This window comes from Osmerus eperlanus, chromosome 20 (assembly GCF_963692335.1).
Source record: "Osmerus eperlanus chromosome 20, fOsmEpe2.1, whole genome shotgun sequence".
In the NCBI taxonomy this organism is placed as follows: Eukaryota; Metazoa; Chordata; class Actinopteri; order Osmeriformes; family Osmeridae; genus Osmerus; species Osmerus eperlanus.
In genome coordinates, this window is record NC_085037.1 from 5,671,654 (window position 1) to 5,688,501 (window position 16,848).

At 47.9% G+C, this 16,848-nt stretch overlaps 1 protein-coding gene across 1 annotated transcript in view; it reads right to left on the reverse strand.

Moving 5' to 3' along the window:
* Positions 1-1,432: 1,432 nt before the first annotated feature.
* Positions 1,433-16,848, reverse strand: part of ptprua (protein tyrosine phosphatase receptor type Ua) — a 96,747-nt gene continuing 81,331 nt past the window's right edge. Inside the window, exons 14-26 of the mRNA XM_062446058.1 lie at positions 16,289-16,425; positions 15,700-15,717; positions 13,978-14,014; positions 10,137-10,234; positions 9,514-9,630; positions 9,178-9,332; positions 8,836-8,971; positions 7,572-7,721; positions 6,272-6,586; positions 4,883-5,008; positions 3,658-3,815; positions 2,709-2,844; positions 1,433-2,515 (exon numbers count right to left, since the gene is read on the reverse strand). Coding sequence (XP_062302042.1) covers positions 2,453-2,515; positions 2,709-2,844; positions 3,658-3,815; positions 4,883-5,008; positions 6,272-6,586; positions 7,572-7,721; positions 8,836-8,971; positions 9,178-9,332; positions 9,514-9,630; positions 10,137-10,234; positions 13,978-14,014; positions 15,700-15,717; positions 16,289-16,425 — 1,646 coding nt within the window. The 3' untranslated portion in view covers positions 1,433-2,452. The remainder of the gene's footprint in view (positions 2,516-2,708; positions 2,845-3,657; positions 3,816-4,882; positions 5,009-6,271; positions 6,587-7,571; positions 7,722-8,835; positions 8,972-9,177; positions 9,333-9,513; positions 9,631-10,136; positions 10,235-13,977; positions 14,015-15,699; positions 15,718-16,288; positions 16,426-16,848) is intronic.

Below are 16,848 nucleotides of genomic sequence, written 5' to 3' on the forward strand. Positions count from 1 at the left end.
ACCTCACCCTAGCTGGCAACTTGACTCCTGGGAGGTTGAGAGCTCGACAGACATAACAGTGACATCCTCTGAAGGCAAGCTTCATCCTCCTGCCAGCTAACAGGTTGGATGAGACGAGGAACGAAGGCCAGCTTTGTTTAGCAACAGCCCGTTTGTTGAGACGGGAGCTTCTGTTTTCTCACTGTGCCTGTCACTCTGTTGAACTTGTGATGTATATGATCCATAATGGGATGCTGATGAATAAAACCTGAACTCTCGGCGATGGTAAAGCTAGTTTCTTGTCTTAACAAGAATGTAAGAATAGAAAGCTTAGAAACAGAAAAAATGTTGTTTTTGATAAAAGCATCTGGCTAAATGAATATGATATAACATAGGTTATCACCGACTGTGTGACACATAGTCTTCAACATGGACATATGCCAGACCTCAGGAGAGCAGCTATTGAATCCGAGACAAAGTCGCCTTGTATTACAAGGCAACAATGACTGACATAGCCTTGAGAGCTCAGATCAGCTTCAAAAGAATCAGACAAACACTGAGAGATGGATACAGTGTGTCTTCCCAGAAGGCTGGGTTTGGTCCAGGAGCTAACACAATGGAGAAGACATCTCCAGGTTTGTGTAATCTGACCCAAACAGCTGCTGAGAGCAGTGTAGTTTCATCCAGGCCTTTTCTCCTAGCCACACAATGACAATTGTGCTTTTGCCCGCATCATTCATGTGACCATTAATAGCTTTCAAAATACAATTATAACCATGGCATTCAAGTAGCACACCATTGTGAAGGCCAAAACACACAAAAGGCTGGATCAGACGCACACACACACACACACACGATAGAGTGCTGCCCTACAGTCCTGATCCATACTCCATAAGATAACCTGAGACAACATCACAATTTGTCCTTATTAAGTTGAAATTGTTTCTTTGCTATAACTTGTTGCACAATCTGTGTTTCCTCCAAGAGTATAGGAAAGAGATAGTGTGAGGGAAGCGATAATGGTGAATGAAAATGCTGAAGAACAACAGTCATCAAACACTGTAAATCCGGGTCACTATGAAATCCCTTCATGGAGAATGACTGGAATAGGCAAATATAGGATCAATGGGATCTGTTCATAAGATCAGACCTAACACAACTAGCCGGTACATTTGCTTCCACTGAAGAAAAGAATCTTAAAGCTAATTAAATGATAAGAGTAAACGCACTAAGAGTTCAAGATAATAGACCCTGGATCTAATGAAGGCAGCCAAATCTGCCAATGAAGAGGCCTGCCGAAAGATAGTGTTTAGATGGAGTTTATGTGTTGCCATCACTAACATCTGGATGTAGCCTGGTTGAGGGCCTACTTGGGTACTCTGAAGAGAGGAAAAATGACCTCACACTAATTAAGTTAGCGAGTTGCATAATAAATAAACACACTATATAAGCAACAACAGAATAGTTTATTTCTTTTAATTTTTTACACTATTTAGAAAATAAAACACATTGATAAATACAAATTTAAAAAGCAACGTGTTTTGGTGACTTGTTCCCACAGCAACACATCATATATTTTTTTTCATATATAGCTCTTTCTGACTATGGGGGTCCAGGTTATTAGCCCCCCTGAAGCAGACTGGGTCACAAACTGCAATGAAATACCTAAGACTTGCATGCAGATGCTTGGGTAGTCCCTGTTCACAGACACAAAGAGAATGGATTGGCACATTAAGACATCAACATCTAGAAACATCTGGAAAAGATCTATTTACACAAATAATAAATAAGACAGAAATAAAAGAAATGTTCAGTCCACCACCATTCTCCTGTACAGTAGCATACGATGGAAACCTCATCCTTCCTTTGGAAAGGCGAATCTCCTTCAGGATGGGAGCCTCTGCCTAGCCAGCCTCTTGCAAGAAAACGTCAATATACTGAACAAAAATGGGATGTTCACCAACAGTAGATTGCACCATTTACAGAGTATTACAAAACAAACACACAATACGATATCATCCAATTAGTTGGTATTGTTTTGTGCTGCTGCAGTTTGTTTTATTGTAGTTGTCAAGACTACAGCTTGTTCTTGGTGTTTGTTGATATTGTCCCAGTAAGGCAGGAAGTTGCAAAGCTCTGAGTATACCACCAGTGGTCAGGTGACCTGGAAAACGTCCAGTCAAAATGAGGTGGAGGACCAGACTCAGTTCCTGTTCAACTTGTTGGAGGTGTGGCACAATCGAGTACATGTTGGAGTAGAACGCATAAGGGGAAGGGACCCCAGAGTTGTGGGAGGTGGTCATTTCCCATAGGCTCATGGTTGATGTTCATTACGGTATATAGACTTTCATCCAGGTGTGGGGGGTTGCACAGAGAAGAAACCAGCTGACAATGGATGGACCCAGGACCCAAGACCAGGACCCAGGACCCAAGACCAGGATCCAGGGAGCTGATCAGATCTCGGAGATCAGTGCTATCTCACCTCCAGGCAGTCTAAGTACTCCAGAGCCAGGTCATAGCAGAACCGGTACTGCTCCTGAAAACAAGACATTACCATCACTCAGTAAGACACTGTGGAGAATGCTCCAATATAGCACTGCAGCAATTGTGTGCGATAACAACAGAATAAAACACATATACTTAGGATGTACTTTTGTGAATATCAATAATGCCTTAACATGACTGTGGCAGACCAAACTCCTGTCTAAGCTCCTCTTCTCAAGTCTTACCATGGTCTCCACCATGTTGGGCTTGGAGTTGCGTAGCGTCTTGGCAGCGTAGAAGACATCTACCACACTGTGGTGTCGGATCATCTCCAGAATCATGGTGCAGGCGCAGAAAGTCCCGCTACGACCCCCGCCATTCCTGCGACACACACACAGAAACACACACAAAAACACCACACAGGGCCATGAGGGACTGGATAAGTATGCAGAGCAGACAGTTCACACAGGCGGGTTTCAGGGGAGTCGCCGAATAAGTAAAATGTCACAGCTTGACTGAGCTCAGATCAAAAATGCTGTCAGAAAAAAAGCAGCTGGCGGATTTGAAAGACAGGCATCTGAGAAGCGGATTCATTAAATAGAGGCAAGACGAAGTCAGTCTTAAGCGGGGATTTGTAAAATGTAGCTCAGCCCCAGGGAATGGGACCCATTGACCCACGATCACACACAGATATAGAGATATGAAGTTTTGAAGGGAACTCAGCTGGGAGAAGCAACAGTTCCCAACCCTAGTTTTTGTAAACAGACAAGCACTGGGGCTTTGACTGTTCCCCCTGCCTCATTAACCAGTGGGCACTCTGAAACACGGCTCGCTATAGACTTTTGCACCACCAGCAGGTGTGTTAAGAACGCTAACTAACATCCAGACGGGTGTGAGCTCAGATGATGTGCTCGACACGTCGGATAGCATCTGTTCCATGACTGCTAAGTAGATCAGAAAAGTAGATTGATGTTTTCTCGTAAGGACAGCAAAGACTCCTTGGCAGGAACATGGTGGATGTCGTCAGGCTGTGCTACCTCTAAACCTGTGCTGCAGAAGACAGATCAGATCCATTTGCTGTCGACTCACGTCAGAATCCACGCCTAATGGACCTCCTGGATATCGTGTTTGGGGATTTGAGCCTGAACGTCTCGCTGAGTTTGACGAAAGCTAGAGGCAATGTTGGCAACTCACAGGCAGTGAACGATGGTCCGTCCTTCTCCGCACTCTCTCTGCCAGTTGTGCACCTGCACCAGGAGGCTGAGGAAGGCCTTTTTGGAGTCGGGGACGTCACGATACGGAGACCAGCGTAGGAACTGGAAATGGCGTACCACTAGCTGACCCTCCTGAATCTTGAAGGGGGATAGACAGAGAGAGAGAGAGAGAGAGAGAGAGAGAGAGAGAGAGAGAGAGAACATGTGGAAAGGAGCAAAGGAGATGGGGAAGGTGGAGGCAATTTAATAAACAAAACTGCTTCTTTGAGTGGTTCAACATGCTCGCCAGTTGTGACAGGAATGCTGCACTACCATAAACATCCCACGCATAGAACCCCCTCCGTGCGCTGGCCTGGCCCTGCCTTCGGGTTAAGGCTCCTGTCACTGATTCTGCTTCACTCCTACAGGCCAGTTCAGTACCCATTCTAGTTGACTACAAGGGAGGTGGAATACCTTCTTGGTAACAGTGTTATCATCTTCCTGTCCTGGCCAGCTCTGATTGGTGGGATCCTGTGGAGAGGCAGTAGGGGACAGGGTCTGACTGTGAGTGTTTGTTTCTGTCCGTGAGAGTGAAGGGAAGGGGGTTTGAACACGACAAGGGGGCTGACAGGGGTGACAGGGGGCTGATATGGGGGGTGAGGTGGGGGGACGGTGGGGGTAGAGACTGGGGACACTTCCTGACAGTGACAGGTCTGTGGAGGGGGACTGTGTGGAGGAGACAGGGGAGTGTCCTTGTGGTCACCAGGGGTAGACAGGTCAACGGTAGGTGGTAGAGGGTGTCTGTCTAATTTAGGATTGTCTAGGAGCTAGCCCAAACCACACAGACAGGCACATTTGTACAGAGTACATACACACATACACACACACACACTGTGTACTCTTAGGAATATCTACAACATTTTATCAAGCAATCAAACTATGACATTTCCTATTAGTATGTCAAAAAAGCTTTTAACGGTAATTGACAAGAAATTCCAAGTTTACCCTGGTGTATTATTCTAGTAACCCCATTCCCCCTTAAGTAGACAGCTGATGAAAAGATTAATGAGGCAATTAACTCTCCTTACGAAATAAGTCTGATATAAAGAGGGTGGAAAAAACAATGAAAATAAACTTATAAAAGGAAAGAGAGAGTTGGAGAGTAAAAGGGGACATTCGTACAGCTGAATAAAACAAGACAAAAAAATCATGGGTCATGAACTCACCCGTGTGATGTTCTGAACACGGAACAGGCGTATGATGACATCATCATCTGCCGTCCGGGACAGGAGCTCCACTGTCATTGGTCCAAACTGTTGCAGTCCCGGCTCAGGCCAGTACTGCAGGCAGGGCTGAAAGGATGAAGAGAAGTAGAAGGGGAGACAGGAGATGAGAGGAGCAGTGGAGGCACATAGCATGTTATTAGCACAGAGGCTTGAGGAAAGACCAATCATTGTGTCACAGAGCAGTATGGTAAAATCCTATAACAAGACACCTGAGTATCGACAGGAGAGACGATTACCCTAAATGACAATGATTACCCACAAACAGCGGCGTAAATTAAATGTGCAAAAACAAGAACTCGTCGCCTGAAACAATCCCTCATATAAGCCCACAGTTGCCATTTGAATTATTCATAGCTGTAAATCATTAACACTAGCCCATTATAAATGAATGCAGTGGGGAACCTTGTCTGTGCCTCTAAGAGATAAACAGGGAGAGTTAGTCAGGGTTGGTTGGAGCACACAAACCCAAGGTCTTTAGTCAGTACCACTCTATACTGCTTCAAAGGCTCTCCTCCACCAATGGGAGGAATAAGGAGTGGGGGGGGGGGGGGGTAGTTAGCATGCTAACGGTGTTAGCTGTGACAGTGAGGGGCGGTGGGGACCCCAGAGGAGGGACGTGATAATATGCCTTGTCAGACTGACGGAAGGGTATTAACAGGGTGACAAGGGGGGACAGGGGGAGGGAGACAGGGATAAATATTTATGCACAGAGACAGGCAGCGGTGATGATGAGGGCAAGGTGTGGGAGAAAAGCTAATCTACTGGCAGAGAGACAGAGTGAAGAGAGAGAAAGAGAGAGAGAGAGAGAGAGAGAGAGAGAGAGGGGGGGGGAGTGAGAGAGAGAGAGAGAGGGGGAGTGAGAGAGATAGAGACAGACAAAGAAATAGAGAGGGGGAAATAGGGAGACAAAGGAAGAGAGACAGAGTTGGACAACTAAAGGGAGACAGAGAGAGTGCGGAGATAGAGAGTGAGGAGACATAATAGGAACATAAGAAGAAAGTAAAAAAAAAATGGAGAAAGTCAGGGAGATAGAAGGATGACAGCCATGGAGGAAAGGTTTTATAGGAACATACCATGACATACTGTCAGGACAAAGATAGGGAGGCGACAGAACAAACCCACGCATGGGTAAATATGGGCAGAGAAAGAATGATAAGAATGTGTTAATACCCTGACAACCATAGGCAAAATGAATCTTTCTTTTTACCAGACATGCAGTATGGTATAGCAGCATACTCACAGTCCATAATGATAACGACATACATACTACATTCCCTCCGTCCCTTTCCTCCCTCCCTCCCTCTCCTCCCCCCCCCCCCCCCCCCTCACCCAGGCAGAGTTGGACTGGTTGAGCTGGTTGAGCATGACCACAGAGGTGCAGCCGTAGTCGTACACCAGCCGCCAGAAGTCGGCGGTGGTGCCGGGGAGGGGGTGGGGCGTGACCACGAAGGCGGCGGGCCGGTGGAAGCTGTCGGTGAGCGCGGCATTGATGTAGTCGTTGCTCTCGCCGTCGGTGGTGACCAGGAAGGCCAGGGCGCGGTCCGGAGGCAGAACGTCCATGCTCCGGTTCTTCTCCCGGTTCCGGGGGAGCAGGGAGATGCTGCACTCCTCCACGTCCAGGTGGGGGGTCACCGAGTTCAGCGTCTGCGGAACGATGGAGGGATGGAGGAGGAGTGTGAAGTACGATTAAAACGAGCAAGGGAAAGTGCATCGTGTGTTTTGAGGCAACGTAGTGTGTGGAAATGTGTGCGTGGGAGTGAGACAGATAGACAGCGAGAGAGGAATAAAGAGAATGTGATTAGAAGGGACAGACAAAAGAAGTGAGAGGGAGAATGATGAAAGAGAGATGGACAAGGACATTGAAAATGTACCTAGCTCAAACAGACTGACTGTCAATATTTGACAGGCGCAAATATTTCACATTCTAATCACCCGGCTGAAACTTTTAAATGCATTTAGCACCAGTCAAAACCATGAAGAGGCTTAATGGATAAAAAACCCCACACATTTATACCAATCTCATACATTATGAATAAGCACATTATATGAGGCTTTGGAAATGAAATAGGAGGGAAAATTGAACTGATTATCTGACTTGCTGTATATTGTGCATGACTCCCCATTGGTTTTGAAGTGTGAATGGATCATCCCAGTTATTAGTGCATTGCCTAACATGGGTTGATATTGTGATAAGATATTTCCTTAGAGGGGCATGACTATACGTATTGAATTCTTCTTCTTTATAGAAATAAGAAATTGCAATTATTCCTAATTATTAAGTGCCCTAATCAGTTGTGGCATTAAAATTGGTTTCAAACCAGGTTACATCTAGTCAAATGAGCCCTAATCCTTTCATACAAAAATAGGACTTTACTGTCAAAATGGAATACTCTGCTTTAATACTATAGTATTAAAAAGTTAATTGTGTGAAATCTGACCTTGAATCATACCTAACATGTATTTAATTTAGCATGGTGTGAGTGGGACTATGTGTGTGTTTGAACTTGTGTGTATGACCGTGTTTGTATGCATGTGTTTGAACTTGTGTGTGTGTGTGTGACTGTGTATGTATGTGTTTGAACTTGTGTGTGTGACTGTGTGTGTGTTTGAACTAGTGTGTGTGTGTTACCTGGAACTCCTCCCGGAACTGCGAGGTGTTGCTCTGCGAGTCCACTCTCAGCATGTCCTTGTAGGTGAGAGCAAACTCACTCACAGGGACGGCAGTCTCTCCACACAGACACGCCTCCAGGATGGCATCATGGATGAAGACGTACTGCTCCTGGAGGGAGATGAGGGGAGCGAGTGAGGGTGAAGGAGCGAAGGATGGAGGGAGAGCGAAAGAGAGGGAGGAAAGCAGGGAGGGATGGGGGGAGCGAAGGATGGAGGGAGGAAACAGAAGGTCAGGAAGACAAAGCAACGTCAGGAAACAAACTCAAAACCGGCCTTTCCGCAATAATAGATCCGTAATTGCTGCTTCTGAAGTACAACACTGAGATTTGATTATAGTTCCTGTCGCTGACTAATTGTCATGAATGTCAACATTGATGACAACAACGTGCCCACAAAAGGAACATTGTTTTCTCGACAGTAAACTGCCTTGAAAAAAAAAGAGGGTAAAACCTACTCTTCAGGAAAGGATAAATCTTCCCACACAGCTCCAACACATTTATTTCCAACAAAAACGCAATTATGCCGTGCATTTGTCCTGACATCCTGGCAAACAAAAGATCACAGGAAAGTGTTGAAGGGGACACGCACTTTATAACTCATTTGTCGAGAAAGGGATTTTAATTGTCAATAATTAGAGCTGTGTTTATTAGTAAATTACTGACGAGGTGGGAAGCAGAATAATTAGACTTCTTGCAGAGTTCCCATCATGCATCATATTCCTATGTCTCTTCCTTTGAGAACTGTATTAAACCGGATTTAACAAGCATGAAACAGCCAAGAGAAGGACACGTCAATATATTAACTCTTTTTGTTGTGCCGTTAAATAGCATCATGATTACTGTACATGCCGCTTTAAAGGTATCCGTTCTGATAGACAATAACTATCACAGCATTTTTTTATATAGAATATAATAATATAGAACTGCTGTATAGAAGGATGTAAAATGTATGTTGTGATTATGTTATTGTTGTACTGCGTACAGTGAAAACAGAGTATTCCTTGGCACTAACCACGCAAATACTGCTCCTTGATTAGCCATACCCATTGCATGCACTAATTATATGTTGCTTTGGGGAAAAAACGCCTGCTAAATGATTACATTGTAAATGACAATGGTGTTTACAGAACCAGTGAATTCCTGATCAGCTGTATTAATTTGAGGAGGTTGATGATGTGTGTGTGTGTTTGTGTGTTTGTAAACGTATGTGTGTGCGTGTGGCACCTCGGTCTGGATCATGTTGATGCGTCGGGAGCAGAGGGTCTTGACACAGTTGTAGATGTCCACCACGCCCTCACACTCGGCCATATCCAGCATGACGTCCAGCACGATGTAGCAGCCCGTCCTGCCCGCTCCCATACTGCAACGCAGCACCCGGGTCAGAGGTCAAACAGGAGGCACAACACTTGGAGTCAGAGCATGAAAGGGTTTGGTGTATGCGTGTGTTGCGTGCGTTTCGGTGGATGTGCAAGTGTGGGTGGGGGGGGTGGGGTGGGGTGTGGGGGGGGGGGGGGTTTGTGGGGTTTGTGGGGTGTGGGGTGGGGGGTGTGTGGGGGTGTGTATAACCTGCAGTGCACCACCACGGGCCCAGCGTCGGGGGGCGTGGAGGCCTTGACCCTGCGCAGGAAGGCCAGCAGGCCCGTGGCGTGGTAGGGCACGCCGTGCTCCGGCCAGGACGTGAAGTGGAACTGACACACCTCGTGCTTGGCAGGGTAGCCCCTCTGCAGAGACAGGGCGGCGTACACACAGTCAATGAGAGACTGGTACATTTGACATCTTCCAGGCAGAATTCCATTAGAAAGTAATTCGGTCTTATCAGTGCTGTTACAAGAGAGAGAGGAGAGAGGAGAGAGGAGAGAGGGAGAGGAGAGAGGAGAGAAGAGAGAAAGGAGTGAGGCTCACCCGCTCCATGGCGAAGGTGCGGACAGTGTACTCTGCGAGGGTTTCCGTCTTCAACAGTGTGATCTTGATGTCGCCGTAGAGTTCACTGTCATCCGGCCAGTACTTACAGCACTTCATCTGAGCACACACACGCAACTTTGAGACTTAACCAAGGAAGGGCTCACACCACCCAGGCTACAGCAGGCTTAGGTTTAATTCCACGTTCGATAATGAAATCAATAGATTGCCCCCCTCCGATAATTATCTAGCCTTCTTAATTTGCTTTCACAGTTTCTTCTGGCCCTGCGGGCTTATCTTATGTCATGCAGATACTTGGCACAAACATAGGAATCCTGACTACAGTACGTGGGCATCACAACAGGAACGTGCAGCAAGCGTAGATATTAAACAGTGCTTCTTGTAATGTGTCTCCGCAGAGCCGGAGGAGATTTTCAGCAGATCTGTTGGTGGTTAGATGAGCTACTGCCCCCTGCCCCCCCCCCCACCCCACCCACACGCCGCCATCCATGATGAATTACAACACAACAGACACTTTTGTAAACACACCCCTCATCTATCTGTCTTCCCAGAAGAAGGAAGGAGAAACCAGGGGTCAAGGGTCATAGAGACGGAGAGCTACCCACCCGTCCCACCTCCACCAGCTTGGTAATCATGACAATACTGAAGCAATTCTCCTGCCACACCATCCTCCAAAAGTCATAGATCATCTCCTGCTTGGGACCTGTAGAGGGAGGGGGAGAGAGAGGGAGGGAGGGGGAGTGGAGGAGAAGGAGGTGAAGAGTAGAACAGGGGAACAGAAAAGGGAGGAGGGATGGGTTCATAAGTCAAGGAGAATAGCGGCAATAACCACTAACTCCTTGTGTTATGCCAGCGGTATATAATAGCCACAGTGTGTCATTGGGTGAACTATGACTGTGTTCTCATAATGGCGGGATGAAATGTCATTTCAATACACCCACAAGTCCTCGTGTCGTCTTGCTCTAGCTTTCGCTCGGCTGACACAAATCACCAGCTCTGGAGACGCTGCCGGTGTCATTGATTTCACTATACTGTGGCTTTGATGAGATCACACAGCCTAGCCCTGCTTCAACACACCACTGCCACACCAACGCACACCAACAGTAGGCCACAGCCTTTCACTATAGATTTTCTTATAATAAAATACATTAAGACCACATTCATTCCACTTACTGCCTAGAAACAGCAGTGTTTCTTTGATGCAAATACACTGACCTATACTGTAGTTGCAACAGATAAGCCCGGGCCTGTTGAAGGTCGTAGCGTATCACACATGGTCATATGTCAGGAACAGGCCAAGATAGACTTGTTTACATCGAAGGGATGTGCTTGGGTTCCTATTAACATCCAGGGCGGGTGAGGAGTTTTGTTGTTGAGAGATAAGCTGTAGTATGTGATCAAATACAAATCAGCTTGAAAGCACCACTTGTTTCCCCCATGTATTTCACACTTGTCTTAGCAAGATGAATGGGAGGAAACAGGGTTTGGCTGCTCGCCTCAGGGTAAACTCCACCAGGCTCTATGAAGGCTTCATCCAACAAGTAGAATAGTGGGTGGGTAGGTGGGGGGCAACAAGCTTGGCTGGCTCTGAAAGAAAGACTACCAAAGGAAGGGACCGTTTTCACCTTCTGACACCCCACTCCCAACAAACCCCCCCCCCCCCCCCCCCCCCACAACCCGTTTTTTTTGCGGGCCGTATGCGGGCCGTATGCGGGCAAAATCATTTTGTCCGGCCCGCCATGGCACTACAGGAACCATATTATCAGGTGCATTATTCGTTGGCAGCAGCACTATTTTAATATTTTAATATGTTTAATATGTTTAATTAATATGTAGTCAAAGCAGGCTGCATCCGTGACAGCTAACATCATAAACCTCACCAAAGAGAAGCAGTTCCAGCCATCACATTAGGGGTGAGTTAATTAAATGTTTGACCAAATATAGCAGGCACAAGTTGATAATTCTGTACGGCCCCCGAATGATTTTATAAATATCCAAATGGCCCTTGGCAGAAAAAAGGTTCCCCACCCCTGCCGTTCAGGTTCAAGACAAGCGCCCTGCGCCCTTCAGTAGACGTGGGGCTGGATCTTCCATCCGCCTGCTCCTGATTCTCCTCCATTCTGAGTCATGGCTACACAGCCTTCCTGCTCAGAGCTCCCTGCCCCCCTCCCCCTCCCCTGGTTTCCACCTCTGGTCCTGACATTAGACCATTTCTACATTTTTCAAAGCAGCGGTGTTTGCTGCTGCAGTAGGCTGGGGGGGGGGGGGGCGGGGGGCTGTCTGTCGAGAATGATGACACTCGGCCCCGGAGATGTGCCGAATCTGTATGCACCCTGCATCACTGGAGCTGCCGAGGGAGCAGTCATTCAGGGCACTCTCCTTCTCCACCTCTCCCTCTCAACCTCTCCCTCTCCACCTCTCCTTCTCCACCTCTCCCTCTCCACCTTTCCTTCTCCACCTCTCCCTCTCCACCTCTCCTTCTCCACCTCTCCTTCTCCACCTCTCCTTCTCCACCTCTCCCTCTCCACCTCTCCTTCTCCACCTCTCCTTCTCCACCTCTCCCTCTCCACCTCTCCCTCTCCCTCTCCACCTCTCCCTCTCCCCCTCTCCTCCTCTCCTTCTCCACCTCTCCTTCTCCACCTCTCCCTCTCCACCTCTCCACCTCTCCCTCCACCTCTCCATCTCAACCTCTCCCTCTCCACCTCTCCCTCTCCACCTCTCCTTCTCCACCTCTCCCTCTCCACCTCTCCTTCTCCACCTCTCCACCTCTCCTTCTCCACCTCTCCCTCTCCACCTCTCCTTCTCCACCTCTCCCTCTCCACCTTTCCTTCTCCACCTCTCCATCTCCACCTCTCCTTCTCCCCCTCTCCATCTCAACCTCTCCCTCTCCACCTCTCCTTCTCCACCTCTCCCTCTCCACCTCTCCACCTCTCCTTCTCCACCTCTCCCTCTCCACCTCTCCCTCTCCACCTTTCCTTCTCCACCTCTCCTTCTCCACCTCTCCACCTCTCCATCTCCACCTCTCCTTCTCCCTCTCCCCCTCTCCCTCTCCACCTCTCCTTCTCCCTCTCCCTCTCCCTCTCCCTCTCCCTCTCCCTCTCCCCCTCCCCCTCTCCACCTCTCCCTCTCTCCCTCTCCACCTCTCCTTCTCTCCTTCTCCCCCTCTCCCTCTCCCTCTCCCCCTCTCCACCTCTCCACCTCCCCCTCTCCCTCTCCACCTCTCCCTCTCCACCTCTCCTTCTTCCACCTCCTACTCCTCCACCCTCGTCTTGGTAACACAGTAGCGCTAGCGGGGGGGTGTGTGCACATCTTTCCCCCTGTCGAATATTCACAAGATGTGTAGGAGTGTTTGTACAGAATTTGTGTATATGAAAAGAGCATGCTTTAGTTTGACTGTGTGTGAGTGTAAGAAAGGAGAGGAATAGAAAGGGCTGACATATTCTTGCGTTAGAAACCCAATGATATATTCTTGCAGGAGAAACTGAATTTGTCTGAGGTAGAACAAAGAGTGCAGAGGAGGATGGGGGGGGGGAGGGGGGGGGACAGAGAGAGCGGCTTTTTCCAGTATACTACACAAATAAAATCAGAGCTGAGAGAAAAAATATTTCAAATGGATTGTCACACAATAACATGCAAGTGTCCTCGGGTGCGTGTTTTTACTTGAAGGAGGCGAGGCATCACTAAGAAGAACGAGAGCCACTGAGAAACTACAAATTCAGCAATCGATGATGGATGAAGGAACTAAATGTTAGCTTGTAGAATTATCCCAACACAGCATGATGAAACACCACTGTATATGTTTACATACTATAATATGCATAGAATTATTGTGCATATTTTAGATCCCTAATGTGATCTACAACTGGAAGGCTGTCGGAGAAATTTAGAATGGAACATTATATTCTGAAAATACTGGTGCTAGCATTCCTTGCCAGCAGAGAACCCTCTCCCCACATGACCTATAGATGACACTAGGCATACGTAAACAAACCGACCTAGGTTGACCATTATCATACTAGAGGTGCAATAAACCTTATCTGTGTTGAATGAATTATATAGTCAAGCCTAGGGGTCAGAGAACTCTGTAAGTTCCCACGTGCACAGACGCACTCTCTGGAACGATCATATTGACAGCTGATATGCTGAGGAGGGGACTTCTCACCAATAAAAGGTCTTACCTGAAGACTGGGGAGCTAGACAAACTTTGTATTGCGATCAGACTTTGTCTCCTTGCTGGCAAGCATTAAACTATTGTACTTTCTTTGAATCCAACGACTCTGTGCATTACTTGATAAAGAAATTATCTTAACAAAGACATAGCTTTCTCTCTCTCCCTCTCTCTCTCTCTCTCTCTCTCTCTCTCTCTCTCCTCTCTCCTCTCTCTCTCTCTCTCTCTCTCTCTCTCACACACACACAACACAATGTTGAGTCTGCAGGGGATCTTACCTTGGGTGGCAATGAAGTGGTTGGATCGTTGGTACCCCTGGACAAAATGGAGCCGCAGAACGAGATGAAGAGAACAGAGAGAAAGACAATGAGTTCATATTATCAGCTATAAACCCTGATGCCTCTGGTCAGGCCCTCTGTCAGCCCACACACCATCTAAACAATCATTTTAATGGTTTGAGTAGCCTACAATTCACTAACATAATAATTCCTAGACTTAACATGGCAGAAATATTCTACCATTTGTCTGACAGTATGTGTGACATAGTGTTCATATTTAGAGAAATCTATCCGCAGTGGGACAATTGTTTGAGTGGGGTTCTTTTATATGTGGCGGATGTATTCATCTTGAGTGTTACAGTATCGTTTAACAGTGGTTTACAATCATGCATGCAGGTATTTGAGCTGAGCAAACAAAGCTTTGTCTCAAAGAGCTTTAAAACGACAACAGTGAGCTACGGTGCGGAGGCAGTCACTGGTTCAGAGACGGAGGATTCCGCACGTGTACGAGAGACACGAGCTGATCAAAAACACAGTGACGGTGACTCTGGGACTCCAGGAGCGATTCCACCTGAATGACACTGACTGATGTGTGTGTGTATTTTCTCTTCTGCTCTGCATTAGTGCTGCTCTAACAATACGACACAGCGTGGCCGGCATCCGAGGCTATTGACTGTCCTCTCCCTTCTCCCCCCACCCTGTCTCGTCCTCAGAAGAGAGGGACACAAAGCTGCGCTATGCGCTAAAGCTCGTGTCTGTCACCTAGGGAACCACACTCTCTGCATCACGATCCATCAAGCAGTGAGAACTCACAGTGGATGGATGGGGAAAACAAAAAATGGTTGTTCGTTTGAACCACAATCATCGATCACGTCACAAAATGGTCAACAGATGGGAAAAAAAGCTGAGATTTGACGGCAGCACTCACTAAATATCTCATAATAGAGTTGAATGGTTAATCATTACCATTCAACTGTTATAAATGTTTGCCAAATCTCAAAACTATTAATGGTAAGAAAGACTTTAACATATTTATTTACATGTAATAAGATGTAGCCAACCTCAGTTCGGAAGGACTACAGAGCAAAGCTATGTCATGTGCTCTGAAATGTATTTAGATTCATCCAACTTAGCTCTTTACATTATTCAGATGGAAAAACAATGGGAGGTTTTGCAGGAGAGATCCAGGGCTTTCTTGCCACGCTCAGAACAGTTTAGTAGGAGGATGATGGAACCTGAGGTGCCTGGTGGTCTCAGAACATTCTCTCCCAGCAGTGCACCTGCTGGCGCCTGGCTCGCTTCTTAGCCTGGCTCTGAGTCTGCCTGCCGTGTGTCAGGCCTCACACCCCCTGCCCTCGCTGCTCCCCTCTCCTCTGACATATCCTACATGTCAGCCCTGCTGGGGGGTGGGGGGGGGGGGTTACTCTGACACAGCGGATAGTAGAGGAGGAGGGAGCCCATAGTCGTCAGATTGGTTAAATTAAACTCTGGGGATGGAGAGTCCCCAGAGTTGGAGAGTCCCCAGAGAGAGAGCCCCCCCCCCCCCCCCCTCCCTCGGGGGACGGCATCTAGACTCAGAGCACGGAGCGAGATGGAGAGATGTGCTCTGGGAGCGACGGAGAAACGTCTGGGCGGGGGGGGGGGGGGGGTATTTGAAAGGGGGAGGGGTAAGAAGAAGGGGGAGGGGGGAAGATGGCAAGAGAAGAGAAGCAGAGTACTTACTTCCCTGTTTATCCGAATCTAAGAGATCCCAAAGGTGGAAGAAGAAAAGGGAGGAGAGAGATAAAGAGAGAGACAAGGAAAGGAAAGGGAGGAAACAGAAGCTAGTTATTGAGGCTGAATATGGCGGAGGGGAAGGTGACGAGATTACAGAACATATTGTGCAGGGCCGACCTGTGGAGAAAACAAGGTTTGCTTCTTCACACTGCTGTTTTCATGGCACAGACGATCTGGGAATGCCCATAGGTGTTCTCTCTCTCTCTCTCTCTCTCTCTCTCTCTCTCTCTCTCTCTCCTCTCTCTCTCTCTCTCTCTCTGACACACACACACACACACAAGGTTAGGGGATACAATTAGCTCACATTAAGGCCTCCTCCATCCCACCTAACAACAAGCCTTGAGCTAAAATCCCCGAAGCCTTGCCCACCGTGCAAAGCTAAATGAGCCAGACTGGACGTAGATCATGGTACAGGAGGGCTACATTTGAGTTTGACCTCAAAGCGACGCCTGCGGAGCCGCCCGCTCTACCTCTGGCTGCCTTCCCATGAATCATTTAAGCGGCAAGGCGGGCCAGGGGTCCTGTCGTGACACGCCGGCAGCGCTGTAGACAGCGCACTTAATGACGAGGGGGTCCTCGTGGCTCCCATGTTAATGGAGCCCTCGGCGAGGGCGCGGGGGATGCGAAGCGGGCAGAGCCCTCGGTCGTGAGCGATGACGTCAACAGTCCCTCCTCTTCACCCGCCCACGGGCGCTGAGTCAGCCTTTTACCTGCGCAATCCAATCCATCCTCTTTGGCCATTCTAGTTTCCTTTTGTTCCATCGATAATGGTGAAACAATGGGAAAAATTATGTCGCATTCAGAGGGACGGGGGGGCGGCTCCAAACTCTCTCGTCAGACACTTAACTTGACACAGCTATTAAAAAAACAGCGGCGCGTTTGTTAAAAGAGCTTTTCACGGTCACCCTCGGGATCACCTCGACTCTGAAGCCTCAGAGCTGAGCCCACGCCGCAGGACGCAGTGACAGAACAGTTAGGCTGCAAGCATCCTGAACACAAAGCCGACCAGATTGGATCTGCTTCTGGATGGGCTGCTGCTGGGATGGCAGGACTTCCTGGGAAACCCGGCCGAGCTGAACCGTAGGTGAGATCAAA